Source organism: Curcuma longa, chromosome 4, assembly GCF_044706935.1.
Source record: "Curcuma longa cultivar G26 ecotype Majalengka, Jawa Barat chromosome 4, ITB_CL_G26_1.1, whole genome shotgun sequence".
Lineage (NCBI taxonomy): Eukaryota > Viridiplantae > Streptophyta > Magnoliopsida > Zingiberales > Zingiberaceae > Curcuma > Curcuma longa.
Genome location: NC_133864.1, coordinates 4,743,039 through 4,761,319, shown reverse-complemented (window position 1 = coordinate 4,761,319; position 18,281 = coordinate 4,743,039). Strand labels below are relative to the sequence as shown.

At 37.7% G+C, this 18,281-nt stretch overlaps 3 protein-coding genes across 7 annotated transcripts; 2 read left to right on the top strand and 1 right to left on the bottom strand.

Annotated features, from left to right (window-relative positions):
* Positions 1 to 2,563: 2,563 nt before the first annotated feature.
* LOC141826484 (inner membrane protein PPF-1, chloroplastic-like) lies at positions 2,564 to 8,609 on the bottom strand. Its single transcript, XM_074713735.1, has 11 exons — positions 8,195 to 8,609; positions 7,677 to 7,787; positions 7,314 to 7,388; positions 6,876 to 6,936; positions 5,087 to 5,160; positions 4,912 to 5,016; positions 4,190 to 4,297; positions 3,999 to 4,102; positions 3,252 to 3,401; positions 3,050 to 3,173; positions 2,564 to 2,965 (listed from the first exon to the last, which is right to left on the bottom strand). Exons 1-11 carry the CDS (start codon positions 8,510 to 8,512, stop codon positions 2,858 to 2,860), a joined length of 1,338 nt encoding a protein of 445 aa, XP_074569836.1. The 5' UTR covers positions 8,513 to 8,609; the 3' UTR covers positions 2,564 to 2,857.
* A 204-nt stretch (positions 8,610 to 8,813) lies between these two features.
* On the top strand, positions 8,814 to 13,426 carry LOC141827705 (uncharacterized). Of its 4 annotated transcripts, XM_074715024.1 has the most exons (11): positions 8,814 to 9,047; positions 9,796 to 9,819; positions 9,856 to 9,935; positions 10,023 to 10,084; positions 10,177 to 10,267; positions 10,380 to 10,466; positions 10,788 to 10,841; positions 11,032 to 11,216; positions 11,787 to 11,869; positions 11,951 to 12,051; positions 12,948 to 13,426. In XM_074715024.1, the coding sequence occupies exons 3-11, from the start codon at positions 9,888 to 9,890 to the stop codon at positions 13,158 to 13,160; spliced, it is 924 nt and encodes a 307-aa protein (XP_074571125.1). In that variant the 5' UTR covers positions 8,814 to 9,047; positions 9,796 to 9,819; positions 9,856 to 9,887; the 3' UTR covers positions 13,161 to 13,426. The 4 variants fall into 4 exon arrangements, with proteins under 4 accessions (XP_074571125.1, XP_074571126.1, XP_074571123.1 ...); XM_074715025.1 differs by lacking the exon at positions 9,796 to 9,819 and having other exon boundaries at positions 9,865 to 9,935; XM_074715022.1 differs by lacking the exon at positions 9,796 to 9,819 and having other exon boundaries at positions 9,844 to 9,935.
* Positions 13,427 to 14,790: 1,364 nt separating this feature from the next.
* On the top strand, positions 14,791 to 18,247 carry LOC141827837 (putative clathrin assembly protein At2g25430). Of its 2 annotated transcripts, none has more exons than XM_074715166.1 (2): positions 14,791 to 15,097; positions 16,115 to 18,247. In XM_074715166.1, the coding sequence occupies exon 2, from the start codon at positions 16,172 to 16,174 to the stop codon at positions 18,050 to 18,052; it is 1,881 nt and encodes a 626-aa protein (XP_074571267.1). In that variant the 5' UTR covers positions 14,791 to 15,097; positions 16,115 to 16,171; the 3' UTR covers positions 18,053 to 18,247. The 2 variants fall into 2 exon arrangements, with proteins under 2 accessions (XP_074571267.1, XP_074571268.1); XM_074715167.1 differs by having other exon boundaries at positions 16,105 to 18,247.
* The last annotated feature ends 34 nt before the right edge of the window (positions 18,248 to 18,281 follow it).

Below are 18,281 nucleotides of genomic sequence, written 5' to 3'. Positions count from 1 at the left end.
CCTTTCAATCTATTCACTATTGTATAAAGAGTTACCCCACTATCCAAAAATACATTATTTGAAATCCCACCTGCATTCTTCGAAGACTTGAGAGCAGATAGTATCTGAAATTCATTACACAAACTGAGAAAGCATTACATCATGGGCAAACTGTTATTATCTAAAAGTAGATTCATTGAAGTCCATGTCCTATAATAAAAATCATATAAAAATTTAGCTGCTAGACTAAAAGTAAAGAATAATTTCACAATGTTAAATAAGCACCACAAAGAGGAAAATTTTGTGGTTGATGAAGATGAATGGGTGTACTTAGCATACCACACATTGTACGACAAGATAAATCACTGTTTCTGCTATGAGCATGGTTTTAAAAAGCCCAAGCATTCCACATGTTTGGTTTATTTAAACTAATTTCAACTAATTGACTTTAAAAAATTAAGCTATCGCATTTAGTAGCTTGTAATTCGTAATTATAGTTATTTTGCAAGTAATAAATACTTTAACTACCAATATAAATATCTTCACAGTGCATAATGCAGCATGTGCGTCGAGTCAGATTATAAGTCTAAATATCTTTCTTGCCACAATTCATACAAGAAAATCAAATATATTAAAAATCACAGAGCGTAACCTTGGGACGATCCAACGGAGAGCAACTGAAACGAAATCCAAAACCTTCAATAAACCCCTGCGCCTCCACCTGAGAGCAGAACTCCGCGCAATGTAAACCTCCATTTGGAAAATAAAAGGAACCTAAAAGGCGAAAGAGATCTCGATGCTTACCCCATTGTACTTGTACGAGAAGGGTAAACCCTCGAGCAGCCCAGTGGAGAGCAAGCTTTGCTCGTCGGAAAGAATGCTCGTCGGCGTGTACTGTGCCGCTACCGGCGTACTCTCGTTCTCACGCCTGATAAGGTTTTCGCCGTCGCCGCCGTCCATGGAAGTTACTCTTTGCCTTACGGCGCAGGTGGACCAATTGAAAGCCCTGTATCGTTTGACTGATCGCTGATCCCGGTCAATTTATATATATTTTTAAATATTACAATGTGTCCCTTAATTTTATTTTTTTTAGAAAAAAAAACCCCTTTTCAAAATTTCCAACCATACCCTCCACAGCTGCCTGTCTATTTTTTTTTTTAAATAAAATATTTATAGTAATTGTGATCCATAGAAATAGAAATGATTATAGCCGTCAAGTTAGGTTAAATCCATCGCCCCGCCCCGCTGGATAATTTAGGCGGATTGGATTAAAATTTTATCAATCCATTTAAGATGGGTTCAGATGGATTGGCCTGCCTAGGCTCGCGACCTGCGTGGATTGACCCACGGCGGGCTTAGATTGACTCGCGGGTTGAGAAAGTTTATTTATTTATTTTAAAATTTAAAATTAAAATAGAAAACTCAATGAATTAGTGGGGTTGATCTATTTAAATTACAATTCAAATTTAAAAATTATGATTTAAACTTAAAATTTTCAATTTAATCAATTTAAATTATAATTCAAACTTAATATTTTTAATATTTTTTTATTTTTTAACAGGCCTGTGGGTTGGCTTGCCTAACCCGCAGTCCGCCTTGAGTTGGATTAGAGATTTCTCAACCCGTTAAATTGGTGGGTCGGCCTGTCCCACCCCACCATATAATGGATCCGTCATGGGTTGGCCCGTCCCATCATAAATTAGCCCATTTGACCGCTCTAAAAATGATACGGTAAGAATGATATTCCTTTAGAAAGTAGAATCAAAGTATAATATTGCCAATTGATTAATTTGATTGATTCTCATCATAAACAACTTAATTATACCCTGAGGACAATATCAAAAGAGAAATGGATGTATATAAAATTGAGTATTCAATTAAAATCAAACTGAATTAAATTTTTTCGAATTAACCAAATCAATTAAATTTTCAAATAAAATCGAACAAATTGAAATGATAAAATATCAATTAATTAAGTAAAAAAATAAAATATTTAAAATAATTAAAATTTTTAAATATTATAAAAAATTTATCAATTAATTAAAAATTCATAAATTTAAATATTTAAACATTTATAAATTATTTTTTTATTTTAATTAATTCAATTTAATGAAATAAATAAGTTTAAAATCGAAATTAAACTAAATTAATCAAATTAATTAATTTTAAAAAAAAATAAAATTTTGAAATAATCCAAATCAAAATTTTAAATTTGATTAAATTGATCAATTTTTTTAATTTAATTAAATTTTTACTCACGGAGCAATACTTATCGATCGAGATCTTTCCCTCCCTTGTGCCCATCTCTAGGAATGGTACATTAGTAATATCATCGTTTTTCGAAAATTCAAATTCAATCCAACAAAGGAAACAACAAATTTGAAAATACCTCAGTATCTATAAACATAGAGTCGATATACGAAAAATCAAAATCAATCTCGCAAAAGAAATACACGAGGAACACAACAAATTCCAAACACATTTCAATATCTATCTCATAGAAACAACTTGAACACTCTTAAAACTACCTAAATCCTTGGAGGAGAGAAATCCATATCGAATAGAATCATCAAATTCTCCTCACTGGAAAACAATCTTGTTGGCAACAAAATTTAAACTATCAACACACATTTTTCGATAAATCAAACGGCTACTCTTATAGAATAACATTTCATGCACAAATAGGTCTGAAAAAAATAAATCAGCTAGATTTCCCCCCTTCATATCCCCTTCTAACTCGATCGAATTGTAGAGGACGACAAAGTTTAAAGAAATCCTAAGTAAAAACTGGGCGAGATGCATTTTGTGTATGTTCTCTGTGGGAGATGCATAACACTGACCAGATTTTGGGGTCATGCCGTTCATGAGATGTTCTAATCTATAGCGCTGCACGCCTCCTTTTCGATCTTTTCCCTTTCTTCGGTGGAGTGTATTCCGGGAGTTTTTTGCCTTCACTAGAGGCATATGTCTCTTCCAAGATTTCTCCCTGTCGTTCAATGAATCGTGATGTTAGGAACAGAAGCTGATTTCTTCAGAAATAGGATGAAAATGGAAGGAGTGATAGTGGTACCTTATTATTCGACTCCCCATCTGATTCATCATCAGTGTCAGTGGAAGCTGAAGGCAGTCTCTCCTCGGTTGGCAATGCTTGGTTGAGCTTTTTCCTATTATCTTCTTCTTTTAATTTGTTGAACCTGTTTTTTCCCATGAAAATGTCAACATGTTGGATTTAAATTCAAAAGCATACTTTACTACCGAGTTGGAGTAACAACCTTTCGCCAGCCTTTACCGGCTGCGAAACAGATCGTTTGGCTCGTCCTGCACTAATGATTCCACCAGCATCACTGCTGACCGCAGGCTTCGCCCCGCCTAATTTCCGTAACCAAATTTGTTGTGCCATGCTTAGAATGTTGTTGATGAACCTGAAGACAAATATACAATTAGCTTTGCAACTATAAGAAAGGAAAAGATTCTCATAGTCAGCAATGGCAAGATCAAATAAGAATTTACAGAATGAAATGAAGAGTTGTAGTGAAATTTGTCTCGAACCACACGAACACTGTCGATGGCAAGATGTCGATGGAAGGCAAAACATACATTCTCAAGGTGGAACCTTGAATGAAATCACTAACCAGTTAGACATTGAAATATATCCATCTCACTCATGGGTTGCAAGCTGGTCAGAAATATTTGGTTTGCAGGAAGTTACTTAAGTTGTCTGTCTCAACTAGTTGAGGCCGGTTACATGGATGTTATCAAGTAGTTTCAATTTATTGAATCATTTTTTATTCCGCTAACTAAACTTTTCTTTTATCTCCCACTGTTTGTTACTCCTTCCACTCTAAACATTTCGCAACTATTGGTTGCCTTTGAATGTGTCCATTTTATTTTGATTTATTTTCTCTTATTTTATCGTATATCGAAATGTATATTGGTAATAGTGCATGTAAACTAAGAGAAAATATATATTTTAAAATTTAACATAAGGCTCTGAACGATACAAAAAACTAGTTACCTACCAATAGATTGACAACCCTGATGGCACAGAGAGTGAAAAGTAACCAATCATAAGAGGAAGAAACTTAAACACAAGAAGTTGGTTCTTTGCAGCTGGATCATCTGTCTGCCATTAAATACCATAATATAAGTCCAGAAACTCGAAAAAGGAAGAAGAAGAAGAAGAAGAAAAAGTTTCAGGAATATAAATGACCTGGGGTGGCTTCATGATCTCCATTGAGACATATTGTGAAACAACGAGAAGAACAGGTAAAACTAGGTAGGCCGCTGTGTCAGACCATCCTAGAGGTGGATGTCCATCCTGTAAAAAGGGTAAACAAATCATTTAGCATCCATGTAGGTTGTGCCAAACCGCTAAATATAGAGAGGCTTAGGTTGCATGCATTATTTGAAGCCCCAAGAGATAGCTAGCTAAATAACCAATATGCATGTGGCATCAGCAAATTGGTCAATGACCTTACAGCTTTTATTAAAAAAAAATTCTGAATGCATTTTTCAGTCAAATGAAATCTCAATAAAGTGAATTTTAATTTTATCCTGACCAAAATTACCTTGTCTCTCTCAGGTGCAAGTTTTAGTGCCTCTTGTCTATTCAGTGCATTCCAGAAAAAAAAACACTATCAAATGCCTCAAGTTCAGTTTAAGCTACATGTCATTCACAAATTAAGCATAGAGAATCCAAGTTGGAAATAGTCTACAATATGTAGATAAAAGATATTGAGTTCAACAGTCTGAACAAAGTTAACTCTAAATTTCATTAGTCAAAGAAAGATATGCCTAGGCGTTCTGAAAAGTTTGAACATGAAAAGAAAATATGATTTATAGAAATACTGCCTGGAAAGGGATACAAAAAATACAAACATATGCAATGCTATCTATCCAAATATATTAACCATTGTGACAAAAAAAAATTACCACAAAAGGTAGGAGCCATGAAATGCCAGAACCACTTTGTCGAGCAGCAATTGTTGTTGGACCACCCAAAGAGGGAATCCAGAAGAAACCTTCTGTCAGCAACCCCTTCAGTTGAAATTTTCACAAATCAGCCATTGGGCACCAATGGGGCAGTAAAAAAATCAGTAGTGAGTACCTCGTTTGCAACGTTTGAAAGTGCTTGATACAAACCAATCCAAACAGGTATTGTGGCCAAAGTTGGTAAGCATCCTAAACAATGTTTTTAGGAAGCACAGACATTATAGTAGCAAAATCGACAACAAGAAGAATCTGCAGCCATTGAAATTACAGAAATACTAGAATGTCAATAGAATGATAGCTGACACTGGAAATTCTCAAGCTAATACCTTGACCAAGCATGGCTTGCACCCATCATCTAATAGAAAGTAAAATTTGAAGTTGTTGTATTTTTATTTTTTGAAAATGATATGTGAATGGACTGAAACCATTCTGACCTGATATTTATCAACATACATTAGTATTTTATTAAAAATGGGAAAAATGAATTTTCTAATTTGCTCACAAATCCCTCAAATTGAAATCTTCATACTTAATTCAGGTAATGCCATTAACCATCAATATATAAAATCATCACATTACGAAATTCATTTTTAAGACAATAGAATGATACCTGACACTGGAAATTCTCAAGCTAATACCTTGACCAAGCATGGCTTGCACCCATCATCTAATAGAAAGTAAAATTTGAAGTTGTTGTATTTTTATTTTTTGAAAATGATATGTGAATGGGCTGAAACCATTCTGACCTGATATTTATCGACATACATTAGTATTTTATTAAAAATGGGAAAAATGAATTTTCTAATTTGCCCACAAATCCCTCAAATTGAAATCTTCATACTTAATTCAGGTAATGCCATTAACCATCAGTATATAAAATCATCACATTACGAAATTCATTTTTAAGACAAAGATTTCCTGAATACCAATTGAGTTACAGAAACAGGCCATTGTTTCCTGTTTTTATTCCAATATTCCTTGATTTTTTTCCCCCATATTTTTCATGATTTTTTTTCTTGATTTTGGGGAAAATCCAACATTTTCTTTGTAAAAAAAATAAATTTTATTATACTTTGTAATAATGTCAAAAAGTTGATGACATTTTTTTACAATTTTCAAATTCTTTTTTTAGAAAAAAAGTTCAAAATTGAAAACAAGGAAATTCACTTTTTGTAATACAACACATTCTTTGGCACTCATATGGTTACTAAGGCTTTACGGTAAGTAGGATAGGGAAGACACTCTATGGACAAAGAAATACATAATAACGGAAGAAAATTTTGATGAAATTAGATGCAAAGCAGAAAGAAAATTGCTGAATTATGTATGTTACTGTCGAACAGTCGATTAAAGTTTTCACTAATCATTTCCTATACCAAGAAGTTTAAGTTTCATGTATATTGCATACACATGCATGTCAATTGCATATTTAAAATTCTGAAATATTTACTGATTAATTTGTGAACAAACATGCAACCTAATGTAAGTCATAATTTCCCATGTATAACTAAAATCATAATTTGCATATTATTGGTTGGACTAATGTAACTCATCAAGTTAATAGACCAAATCACCGAAGACTGAGCTTATAATGAATTTACAGAAGGAACCTATTTAACTAAGAAGCCTCCTCACACCATGTAAAGTAACTCATTTTAAGCAAATAGACATATACATGTCCATTTTGTATTCCTAGTGATATGAGAGCATAGAACTTGTGAAGCACACACAATACACGACCCTACTAACACTTAAAAGGAAAAACAAATAGGTCATCTCTACATTGTTCTGACCAAAGAGAATTTGAAACCATCCGAATTAGAATGCACCTTGACACATGTTGTCACATGTGGGGAGGTGCCAATATATTAACATGACAGGGAAACATTTAAGAAGAAAATTACCTGCCAATGGATTCACCCCAGCTTGCTTATACAAGCGAGCAGTCTCTAGCTGTATTCTTTCCTGATCAAAAACAATCAACAGAAATATCACAATGGGTACAAAGAAGTTGCTGAACAACAATGGGTGAAAATATTAAAATAAAACTCGCATCCCAATTTGCAAAAGTGAAAGCCTAGTTGAAGAAGTGAGATGTTTATGATATGAACATTTTATAAAAACATGAACAAAATATAAATTTTTTGTCAATGCAGATGATGAACAACAATGAATTATACTTTGCTTTGGAAGATTTAGAGGAAAGAGAAGCATGAAAAATCACGCTATAGATGACAAGAAGAATCAACAGTGAGCAAGAAAAAAAATGCATTTGCTTTTTGTTATTCACTAAGCAGAGAACTTTTCCAAGCAGCATCCTGAATATGAGCCTGAGAGCTAACCTGATTTCCCTTATATCTCTCTTGAATTGCCTTGATCTTTGGCTGCAAGCTTTGCATGGCTAATGTCGATTCAACCTATAGAAGCAATAGTAACTGTGAGAATAAGCATATAAGCTCGCAATGGTAAAACTACAATAGATAATAAGAGGCAAAAATGCACTAGTTCATTAATAAAAAATACAAGCAAAAGCAAAAATATATAACAGGTGAAAAGGATTTTTCTTACGGATTTGTATCACAAAGATGAGGATGAAAAGAAAATGCAAGATAACTAATTGTGAGCCGCTCAACAAAAAATGACACTTCAAACCAGTAATTAAAAAAATTCAAATATTTTTTAATAGTGCAGTAGCACGTATTCACCTGCTGCTTGGTCAAAGGAAGCGTCAGCACCTTCACAATTACAGTCAGTAGGATAATTGCAAATCCATAAGCATATGGCACGTGTATAGCTGAAAGACCATCTTTCAACACCTGCAGGGAGAAGATTGTCAAGTTAATCGATCCCAACGATGTAAATTATCCATGCATCTGCAATTTAGGAAGTCAACAAAATGATGCTACGCTACGTAAATACGTAATCCCTTCAAAAGGAGACACGAACTATACGAAGAATGGAGGCATATTTGCTTCAAAAAAAAATTGAACAAACTTGGTAAAGCGACGTGCTTTTAAACAAAGTAGCGCAGGGAATTCGGTGGAAATTTTCATCTTGCATCTACAAATTAAAGAGAGAAGGGCGGGGGGCATCAATCTAGGTAATCCATTCACAAAGAGCCACGAAGCAGACAAAGGATGGAGGGCATATTTGCTTAACAAAGACAATTTTGAACGCGATTTTAAGCAAAATAGTACACAGGGATTTCGGTGGAAACTTTCACCTTAAGAACGATTTCCATCGTTTCCGAGATGAACCCAAACCAGCCCCCATTCTTCTGGGCGGCAGCGGACGCCTCGGCCGCGGGACTAGAAGCATCCGCGGCCACGGTGGCATCCGCGAGTGTGTACAGGAGGCCCTCCACCCTGGAAGCGATCCCCTGGAGTTGGTCCAAGGAATCGAGTGGCGGGATCTCCTGGAAGCTCATCCTGACCCTGGTCCCGGGCCTCCGGGGCCGGCAGAGCGGCAGGCCGAACCGGGGGAGTGGCGGGAGCGGCGCGACGACGAAGGGGGATTGGCAGGGAACCAGGGATCTCGCCATGGGTGAGCTGGTTCGAGGTGGGGTGGGGATTAGGGTTTCATGCGCGAACGGAGGAGGAGAGGGGAATCGGATGAGGGAGCGAGGAAGTGGTGGAGCGAAAGGGAGACGAGAGGAAGGAGAGGACCAGGCCACTCGAGTGGGTTTTATCCGTTGAGAGACGGCGGCGACCGTTATCTTGACGTTAAGAGTTGACGGGGCTGTGGTCGAACTGAACCGCTTCGACTCGACCGGTTCGAAATTCCGGTTCGACACGGATTTTGATGAAAGGGTTTAATTGCTGGAAGCGTCCTCTCCACTTCTCCCTCGCTGGGCGCCGACCCTGTGGTTTCCTCGCGTCGTCGCCGCCGCCTTCGCCGGGCGCCACATCGCCGGTCGCCGCCTCCGGTGTCGGAGACGAGAAAGAGTCCGACAAGAAGATCTGACTCCGGACGAGAAGCGAGTTGCACTTCTTCCTTGTGCAGGCTATTGGTTGAGATATTCGGCAGCGTCGCATCTTCTTTCTCGACACCAACCTGGAAAACATCTTTTTGTTTTGGTGAGCGTCTATGTGCTTCTTTGACTTGGGACATAGTAAATCGATGTGTTTTTCCTGTTGTGGTCAGCCCTATTCAGCTGAGATAATGTCATTTTATATCCCATCGTGAGTTTCACGGCTTGACAATCTCGTTTAAGCCCTCACAGTGATCTACCTTCACGGTAATGCAGCTATCGCTAAGATGTAGCCCTTGTAAATCGGCCATCAGGGCTAACTATTGGGTGTCCTTTGACTGGCGATGTGCCAATGAGTGTATCTTTTGAGGTGGGTTCCTCCTTGTTTGTTGTATGGGGAAGTTTCACAGGGATAATATTTGTCTGACTTGTAAGTTCACGTCCTGATCTTTTTATAGTTAGCTGTTTTTTTTTGTGCTCAGTCTAAATAATCATTCTACTGGAGGATTACTTTGAATTGGGAGATGGATTGATGATGTTAGGTATTGGAGTTGTCATTTAGGAGTACCTTTGGAGATGGTAACTTCAAATTTTGTGGTGGCTTGGGGTTTGACTGAAGTACTTGCATGGTAATGTTATGTAGTCTGTGAGATCATGATTGCACAAATTAATATTGTTTAGGGTTTGCCCTCGGTGTACCGCAACGTGTGAAGAATTTGATTTATTATGTTGTTCTATCTGCTTGATTTTCTTCTAGTGCCTTTATACTCTTACTTCATGGTTTATTAATTGTGTACTATTTTTGGGTCCTCAATGATTTGCACGCATGTTGAAGTAAATAGTTTTGTGCATAGTGATATATTGAGCCATTTCCTTGATTTTGTCTCCTCTTCCTGATCAAGCCATTTCCTTGAGCACCTAAGGTGAGCTCACAAAAGCAGGGACAATGACGAAGAGTAAAGCAGTAGCCCTCACCTTCGCCGAGAGATGCAGGGTATTCCTCTTGCTTGACTGAGCTCTCTTTGTGGGTCCATCCAAAGTTTGGGGTGTTCTCATTTTTGTCTTTTGTTCTTGTTCATAGAACATTGTGGCAGTCAATTGGCAAGCACACTTGAACACCATCAAAGCCGATGCTAAAGGAAGGTACAAAAGATACTACCTCCTTTTTTGTGAGCCCAAATCTTCATTTTGTTTATGAGTGAGTGGCTTTTGGTTGGCCTTGGTTGCTCTAACAGCAAGCAGGATATTTACACGTCCAAGGTTCACTATATATCAAAACGGGGAAAACCATATCTCTGGGTGCAAGAAAGTGATTTGCATAACATGGTGTGTGCTTCTTTGCTTCTGATTGCAGTGAATTTTTTATCTTTCTTACAAGATGTGAGATAGATTTAGACCATATGCATTGGACTCATGTGCTTTCTTTTCTTGCTTGTAGAATGCTATTATTGATGAGCGTGCTTCTCTCTCCGTGAGCGGCATCATTCCAGGTCCGCTTACAAACTTGCTTAAATCCCTAAAGAAGGTTAGTTTGACGCTTGTGCCAAATTCTTCTTACTAGTCCATCTCTACAGTGGCTCTTTCAGTGCTCAAAAGCATTTTCACCATTTTGGTTGAATTTCAATCTTTTGAGCAGATAAATGGCATGAAATTTGTTTTTGTTCTGGGTCATCCCTTTATAAAGATCATGATACAATATATAGTCATTGTCAGATTATTGTTTGCCAAGTATGAAGCATTTTTAGCAAATATGTGATGCAAAATGAATGCCTTTGGAGCTTGAACTTTTCCATGATAAAAGACATCCAAAGGAAATATAGTTCCCTTTCTGACAATTTTATTGCAGTTCCCAGCTCGAGTTGCTTTGGCTGGTGATATCAAACTTATTGAAGATGATAAGGTATTCTTTTTACCCTCTTTTGTTTATTTTTTGATAGGCCATAAAATGGGACGAGTAGTCATAGCATTAATCCATTCCATTGTTCATCTTAGCTGAACTACAGAAGTTCTAATGATGATATTTACAATTTAATCATGACGTTTAAGATTTTATCTTGTTTCCTTTCATCCTATTGTTCCTTTGAATCAAGGCCCAAGTTGTCGTGGAAAGTCTTGCAAAATCGGTTGTATCCGAACATGAAACAGTCGACCAATCTAGTTATTCAGTCTCTTCCTTACTGAGTTCTGCCAGTACCAGTTGCGGATCAAGGAGTGAGCACCTACAGTGGTTATTGAAGGAAACTAGCAACTACAATATTTATAAATTCAATATAAGGTATGCCACATAATTTGTTATTTTTTCCCTTTATAGTTACAATCATTGATGTAGAAGGATCTAGTTAAACTTTTTAGATATTCTATTGCACTCCATTAAAAATGGAGGGAAAATCAAGTTTGTGCTGACAAGGCACATAATTTTCTAGTTTAACAGAGATGAAAGTTTTTTCTCCCATTTTGGTGATCCAGAAGATTGATTAGAAAATAGTAAAGCATTATAAGATGCCACTGCATACAGCATGCAAGTTTCTAAGCTGACATTAAAGAGTTCAAGTGCACAACCTTTCTAACACCGGTTCAGCATTGCATACATATTTTTCGTGTAGGTATCTAGTGCTTCTATGCTTACAGTACACCCCTTTCTTTCAATTTAGGGGAACCAGAACTATAACACGAAACTCATAATTTTTTAGCAGTTCTTGTTTGTTTGTCCTTTTACGAATATCAGTTTCTGACGAGATATTTTTTGAACATTTGTATAACCTGATGTTTTTCACTTCTTTAGATAATTCACAGTATGAAACATGATGCTTTACTATGGTATGCCAAAATAATCTTTTGGTTGCAGATCATGTAGCTATCTTGATGGTAATGGGGGAGCTCATGATGTGGAACTGAATGAGGTTGAAGTACCTAAAGTAGATCTCTTATGTAAGATTTACACTTGTATGCTTTTCTGTATGCTAACAACCTTAGCCGCCCAATTGTAAACTCGTCTTTCCTCATGTCTAGTGCCATTTTCTGAGAAGATAATTGATGGAATCAACCAAAGCCAAGCAAGGCGCAGAGCTTTGATGCTATTCTGTTTGGAGTACTATAATACAATGGCAAGAGTAAGTTATGACCTCTATTTTATCTAGTAAATCTGCATATTTATGATCGTTACATTAATTCAGAATTAGGAGTTTTAGTAGGTGTCGGTGTCACACCCTAGTTTAGTTTCATAGAGAGAATTCTATGCCGGTGAAAAAAGGTCCATAAGCAGCTACTATTAACTTGGGTCTAAACATTTTGGCCATGATTAGACCTAACCAATTAATTGGTTAGTTCACTCATTTTTATTAGAACAAAGAAGACTTAGTCAACAACGATAAAATTTGATAAAAATCACAAAAATATAGTAGGGGATCAAGTCCAATGACATAGAAGGATCCATATAGCCGACCTCTTTTAGTATAAAGTCTTGGTTGTTATTGTCGTTCACTCATGTTTGTGGATTATGACAATTGGTATTCGATGGTAAGTATCACCTAATCTTTTTTGATGGTAAGATATCATAAAGGGCTGTATGGACCTACTCTTATTGATGGTGAGATATCCTAAAAGGGTGTTTGTGTGATGGCAGAGCTACCATTGTACTACACATATCACTAATAAGAGAGCTCTCAACCATGGATTTGACCTGTAAACTTCGACGAGGTGAGGGAGATCGTGAGACTGTTAGTCTCACAAAAGCTTGGTGCAACTGTCTTAAGATTAAAAATTTTGATTTGTGGTTAAATCTGCCAAATTAATGAGGCAGACGTCTTGTCTGGTCGTGACAAGTTGAGCACAGAAAGTTGTGTCCTATGTTTTTTGGCCACTGAAGATTCAGTGACCAGGCCGGAAAGTAAAAGATAGAACTACTCATTTTACATGTTCGGAGACCTACTTCTGTGTATTCCTTCTAGTTTTTCTCCAGAACATGTTGCCGTTATCTTACAAATCTTTCACTGTTGATGCAATGAAGGACGCTTTCGTTCTCTCCATCGACCACAAAGGATTCGACATCCTCGCAAAAGTAACCGAGGCAGTGACTAGCAGCAGTGTAAACTATCAATGGAAGGAGTTCAGGTTCACTTTCAAAGAGGAGGCACAGGACATGGAAGCCTTCTGCAACATGCTGGTTGAGTTGGAGGAGGAAGCTCTTCGAAGAGTCAAAACTTACAGCGGCTTAGGTTGAAACTGCACTCAGATAGCCAAGCTAGTGATCATAATCCAGAAGTGGTGAATCAACAGACAATCAACTCTGGTTTATCGACATTTCAACACTTCCTAGATACTAAAGATTTAAGGGAGGTGAAGACAAAGATTTCATTGTTAAGCTTAGATCCTAAGAACTGTAGTGGAATGGAATGGAATGGAACTCCAGACAATTAAATAATAGTACACATTTGTCAATGGGATAGAAAATTAGGGCTATTATTCTAGATCTTTTGATTAGTTCAACCACTGGATGTATTAGGAAAATTGCATGTTTATTCTTATAATATTTCACTTTTTTTCAATTTTTTTCCTTTTCCATATCTGTCTCATTCATTTGTACCTATTGAATTATTCAACAAAACAGGCTTCAGCAGTCTTCTTCATTAATTGATGCCATTAATATTATTTTTTTTGGATTCATGAAGTTTTTTGAAAATGTGGTTTCGTGGATGTTAATCTACCAACATTGCAATACGATATATGTGTAGAAAATCACTTTACCTCCTATAATTTTAAAAATGTGAATTTATCCTCTAAAATTTTCAACTTCATTTCACCTCACCCCTCTCCCTTATATTAAATACTGATATTGGATAAAATAATAATTATTTTGGAGATTTATTTTCATGGTAGAATTTTAGAGAAATATCCAAAAAATTTATCAAATGTAAAGAATCACTAGGTTTAATTGAATAAAGTTGATTTAAAATAAAATATAATATTTTAATAACATATAAATAAAGATTTAAATAATCTTAAAATTTTATGAAATAAAAGATGAAAATAATCTTAGATAAAAATTATTAAAACTATTCAAAAAAAAAAAAACTTTAAATGATGTATTTTAGACTTAAGATTAGGTCATTCATCTAAATAAAGGTTATATCTTGTGAGGAATATAGATCTTTGAACGAATTTTTATTTGATAGGTTGAAGGTTTCGTAGTTCAATTCAATTTAAAAGTTATGATTTCTCAAAATTTGAATTTGCTTTTCAGGTTTAAGGTGCTACCATGCTACTATTGTATTGGTAAGCATGGCCAAATCATGCTAACTGCTGGATGTCTATAGTTGATCGAACAAGTCATGTCAAGAGAATACGACCACATAATATTCGGCTCTAGACTTCTCTTCATTAGGTGGTCACAAGAGATATAATTATGTTAGGAAATACAGTCAACCTGTATTTGATGTTGAAAATCTTAATTATTGCTATGTTGTTGCATCAAATAGTTATTAATCTAAAATTGTTATGTTTATATAATTTCACCCCATTATATGATACGAAGAAAATTAAAAGGATATTCTTTTTTATTTAAAAAAAAAAGAGTATACAAAAAAAATTTGGATAAAAAATTATAGATGAAATATTATTTTAACTTTTTTTTGGCGATATAGATAAATAAGAATATTTTTAATTTTCTGCCGATTATATATATGTGCAATATCAATGGTTTAATAATTTGAAGTATTAGGAGTTGAATGATAAAGAGTTTGAAAAGTAATGTTAAATTTGAAATTCTGAGGTGAGTTTTATAAAACTTAAGGCAATCTTTGCGTATAAAAGGAAATTTTTCCGGTGTTTACTCATTCGCGAGCGAGCCAATCGCGAACTGGTTTTACGCGTGCCGCCGCTCTCCGACGACGACGACGACGGCGATCGCGGCTCGAATCTCTCGTTGGATCCCTGCGCGGCCTTCGCCGATACTTCTTCACAGCCAAAGGTGCAGATAAAGCGGCATAGGAGCTGGAAGAGTAGTGTCTGTCGGCTTCTTGATCGGTTCTTCGCTCAGTCAACGCGGTCGGAGATCGAGGGTTCCCGTGCGAGGCTCGTAGATCCGAGAAATATCGGCTTGCGAGATATCAGATCGGTGCCTGAAGTGGCGATTTCTCGCTATTGGAGCCGATTGATCAGGTGATTGTTTCTTTCTCGTTATTTGATTGGTTCTACGAGTTCCATGTGTAGATCTGCCAGTTCTTAGACGTTTGCTACTGCCGTTTGTCTTAGTTTGGATCGGACAGATGCCGAAGTGACAGATCTGGGTGAAAACTGCTCCTTTTTTTTTCTTTTTTGGGAAATCTTTTGTGCTCTGTTTTAATCAACCGAGATTTCCGGAGATCCCTACGACTCTGCTTTTTCACGCTTCAAAATGCCATCCCCCATTTCTTTGAAATAACGAATAAAGCATTATAGAGGTTTTGTTTGTGATAATATCTTATGAGAATTGTGTTTCTTGTATTTCGTTCATGGAACCCTAGAAGTGAGAAAGTCCTCGTATTTTTTACCAGCAGTTCCTTGATCTATCAGGGCATCCATATTGATTTGAACAAAGTCCTCGACTTTGATAAGCAGTTCCTTTGTCTATTAAGTCGACCGTATTAATTTGAACATTAATATATGTCATCTTTTCAAAAAGCATAAGATCTAATACTTTTCTTTTATTAACATATTTATATTCATTTTAACATTAATATTCATTATTTGTGAATCTCATTATCCACTTATTCATTTTATATTAAATAAATAAATATATTGTCTAGGATTGAAGTTGGAGTTGTTATTTTTTTTTGAATTTTGATCATTAACCATGTTCAATTCTTGAATGCTCATCCACATTAATTGTTATATCATTTGTATGTTATAACACCCACACATTGACATCGATATTGGGTGCTTATGAATTTCTTCTTGTTACATTATATTTATTTTTGATCAGTTTGATGTGCAATTACTTTCGATACAACGTGATTATGAATGAGACAAATATCATTATTCTAACTGTTTGTTAGAACATTTTTCAGTATTTCTCGACATTGTGCATGATAGAACACTTTCCATGAGCATTTATTTGTATTTTCTTGTGCTCTTTTGATCGATTGTATAGTTAGTTAGATTACGCTTTTTGTGCATGACATCAAGAGAATCCTTCAGGCAATATATTTGCGGAGCGATTGGAAGAGGAATAGAAGCTCAACAGGAAGAGCAAAAATGGCACCCGGCATTAGAAAAGCTCTGGGGACAGTGAAGGACCAGACCAGCATTGGCCTGGCCAAGGTTTCAAGCAACATGGCGCCGGAACTCGATGTGGCTATAGTGAAGGCAACCAGTCACGACGACGAACCTGCTAGCGAGAAGCACCTGCGTGAGATTCTGAACTTGACATCCTACTCCAGGGGCTATGTCAGTGCCTGTATGACGATTGTGTCTAGGCGACTCGGTAAGACTCGTGATTGGGTTGTGGCCTTGAAGGCCCTCATGCTGGTTCATCGTCTTCTCACCGATGGTGACCCTGCATTCCAACATGAGATTCTCTATGCAACCCGAAGAGGGACTCGACTCCTGAACATGTCTGATTTTCGCGATGAGGCGCACTCTAATTCCTGGGATCATTCTGCTTTTGTTCGCACATATGCTGCCTATCTGGATCAGCATTTGGAGTACATAATGTCTGAAAGGAAACAAGGAGAGGGCAGAAGCCACAGAAATGAATTTGGAACAGACCGCCAAAGTCGATCTGAGTATGGTGATCGTGATCCTTATGCATATGGAAGTTATGGAAGCTCCTCATATGAAGAACATCAGAATGGGGAAGAGAAGAAGCCACCAACACCACTGAGGGACATGAAGCCAGAGAGGGTGTTGAGCAAGATGCATCAGTCGCAACAATTGCTTGATCGCGTCCTTGCCTGCCGTCCGACGGGCCATGCTAAACACAGCAGGATGATTCTCATTGCTCTCTACCCTATCGTCAGGGAGAGCTTCCAGCTCTATGCTGATATATGTGAGATTCTGGCCATCCTTCTAGACCGCTTCTTTGACATGGAATACCCTGACTGTGTCAAATCATTTGAAGCATATGCTGGTGCCGCAAAGCAGGTCGATGCGCTCTGCGCCTTCTATGCGTGGTGCAAGGATACAGGAGTGGCCAGGTCGTCGGAGTATCCAGAGGTGCAACGCATTACTGACAAGCTGCTGGAGACACTGGAAGAGTTTGTGAGGGATAGAGGGAGGAAGCCAAAGAGCCCTCCCAGAGAAGCAGTCACTGCACCTGCAGCAGTCGAAGAACCAGAGCAGGACCAGAACAGCATCAAAGCTCTCCCTGCACCCTCTGACTATAAGGAAGAGGAGCCAGAGCCAGCAAAGCCGATTGTCCAACCAGTCAAGCAGCAGTCACCGGCACAACAACCTGACCTGGTGGATCTCCGGGAGGACGGTGTGACTGCCGAGCACCAGTCTAATACACTAGCATTAGCCCTTTTCCAGGCACCGGCGGCGGCAGCCAATGGTGCAAATGGTTCATGGGAAGCATTCCCTTCCACTGATGGGGATTCTGGAGTGAGCTCTGCCTGGCAAAATCCTGCAGCAGAAACCGGAAAAGCCGACTGGGAACTAGCCCTCGTGGAGACTGCCAGCAACCTATCAAAGCAGAAGGCCATGATGGCCGGAGGATTGGATCCATTACTGCTGAATGGCATGTACGACCAAGGCACCGTGAGGCAGCAAGTAAATTCCCAGGCAAGCAGCGGGAGTTCAAGCAGTGTGGCCTTGCCAGCACCCGGACGAGGCACTGCAATGGTACTCGCTCTTCCGGCGCCCGACGGCACCGTGCAAACTCTCGGGCAGGATCCATTCACAGCGTCCCTTGGTGTCCCTCCACCTTCCTATGTTCAGATGGCAGAGATTGAGAAGAAACAGCATTTGCTGGTGCAGGAGCAGGTCTTGTGGCACCAGTACGCCAGCAATGGAATGCAGGGCCAGACCAGCTTGGCCAAGCTGAGCAACAGCACCGTGCCGAACTCGGCGATGCCCTACGGGATGCCGGCTACCTACAATGCTGCCGGCGGCGGATACTACTATCCAAACTATTGAAATTGAAACTTGTTTCTTCTTCCCCCCTGTGAGTCTGAATATTGCTTCAGCTCAGCCTCTTCATCAGTGCTTATCACCCTCTCCTCTCGGTCATAATATGTATTAATTATTTTGTGTTCGTTATATGTATTTAGATTTGTGACATATCTTTTTTAAAGTGGTGACAATTTAGATAGTATCATATTATTTATATCATGTCATTTGTGTATGTAATAATATAAATTTTACC

Excerpts from the sequence above, each read along its gene's own strand:
- LOC141826484 (XM_074713735.1), bottom strand. The coding sequence starts at position 8,512 with ATGGCGAGATCCCTGGTTCCCTGCCAATCCCCCTTCGTCGTCGCGCCG. Across the intron at positions 4,298-4,911 it reads CATGGCTCCTACCTTTTGTG|GATGGACATCCACCTCTAGG; the intron begins GTAATTTTTTTT and ends CCCTTTTTACAG. Across the intron at positions 3,174-3,251 it reads CCGGTAAAGGCTGGCGAAAG|GTTCAACAAATTAAAAGAAG; the intron begins GTTGTTACTCCA and ends GGGAAAAAACAG.
- LOC141827705 (XM_074715025.1), top strand. The coding sequence starts at position 9,888 with ATGACGAAGAGTAAAGCAGTAGCCCTCACCTTCGCCGAGAGATGCAGG. Across the intron at positions 10,085-10,176 it reads AAAGCCGATGCTAAAGGAAG|CAAGCAGGATATTTACACGT; the intron begins GTACAAAAGATA and ends TTGCTCTAACAG. Across the intron at positions 10,467-10,787 it reads TGCTTAAATCCCTAAAGAAG|TTCCCAGCTCGAGTTGCTTT; the intron begins GTTAGTTTGACG and ends ATTTTATTGCAG.
- LOC141827837 (XM_074715166.1), top strand. The coding sequence starts at position 16,172 with ATGGCACCCGGCATTAGAAAAGCTCTGGGGACAGTGAAGGACCAGACC.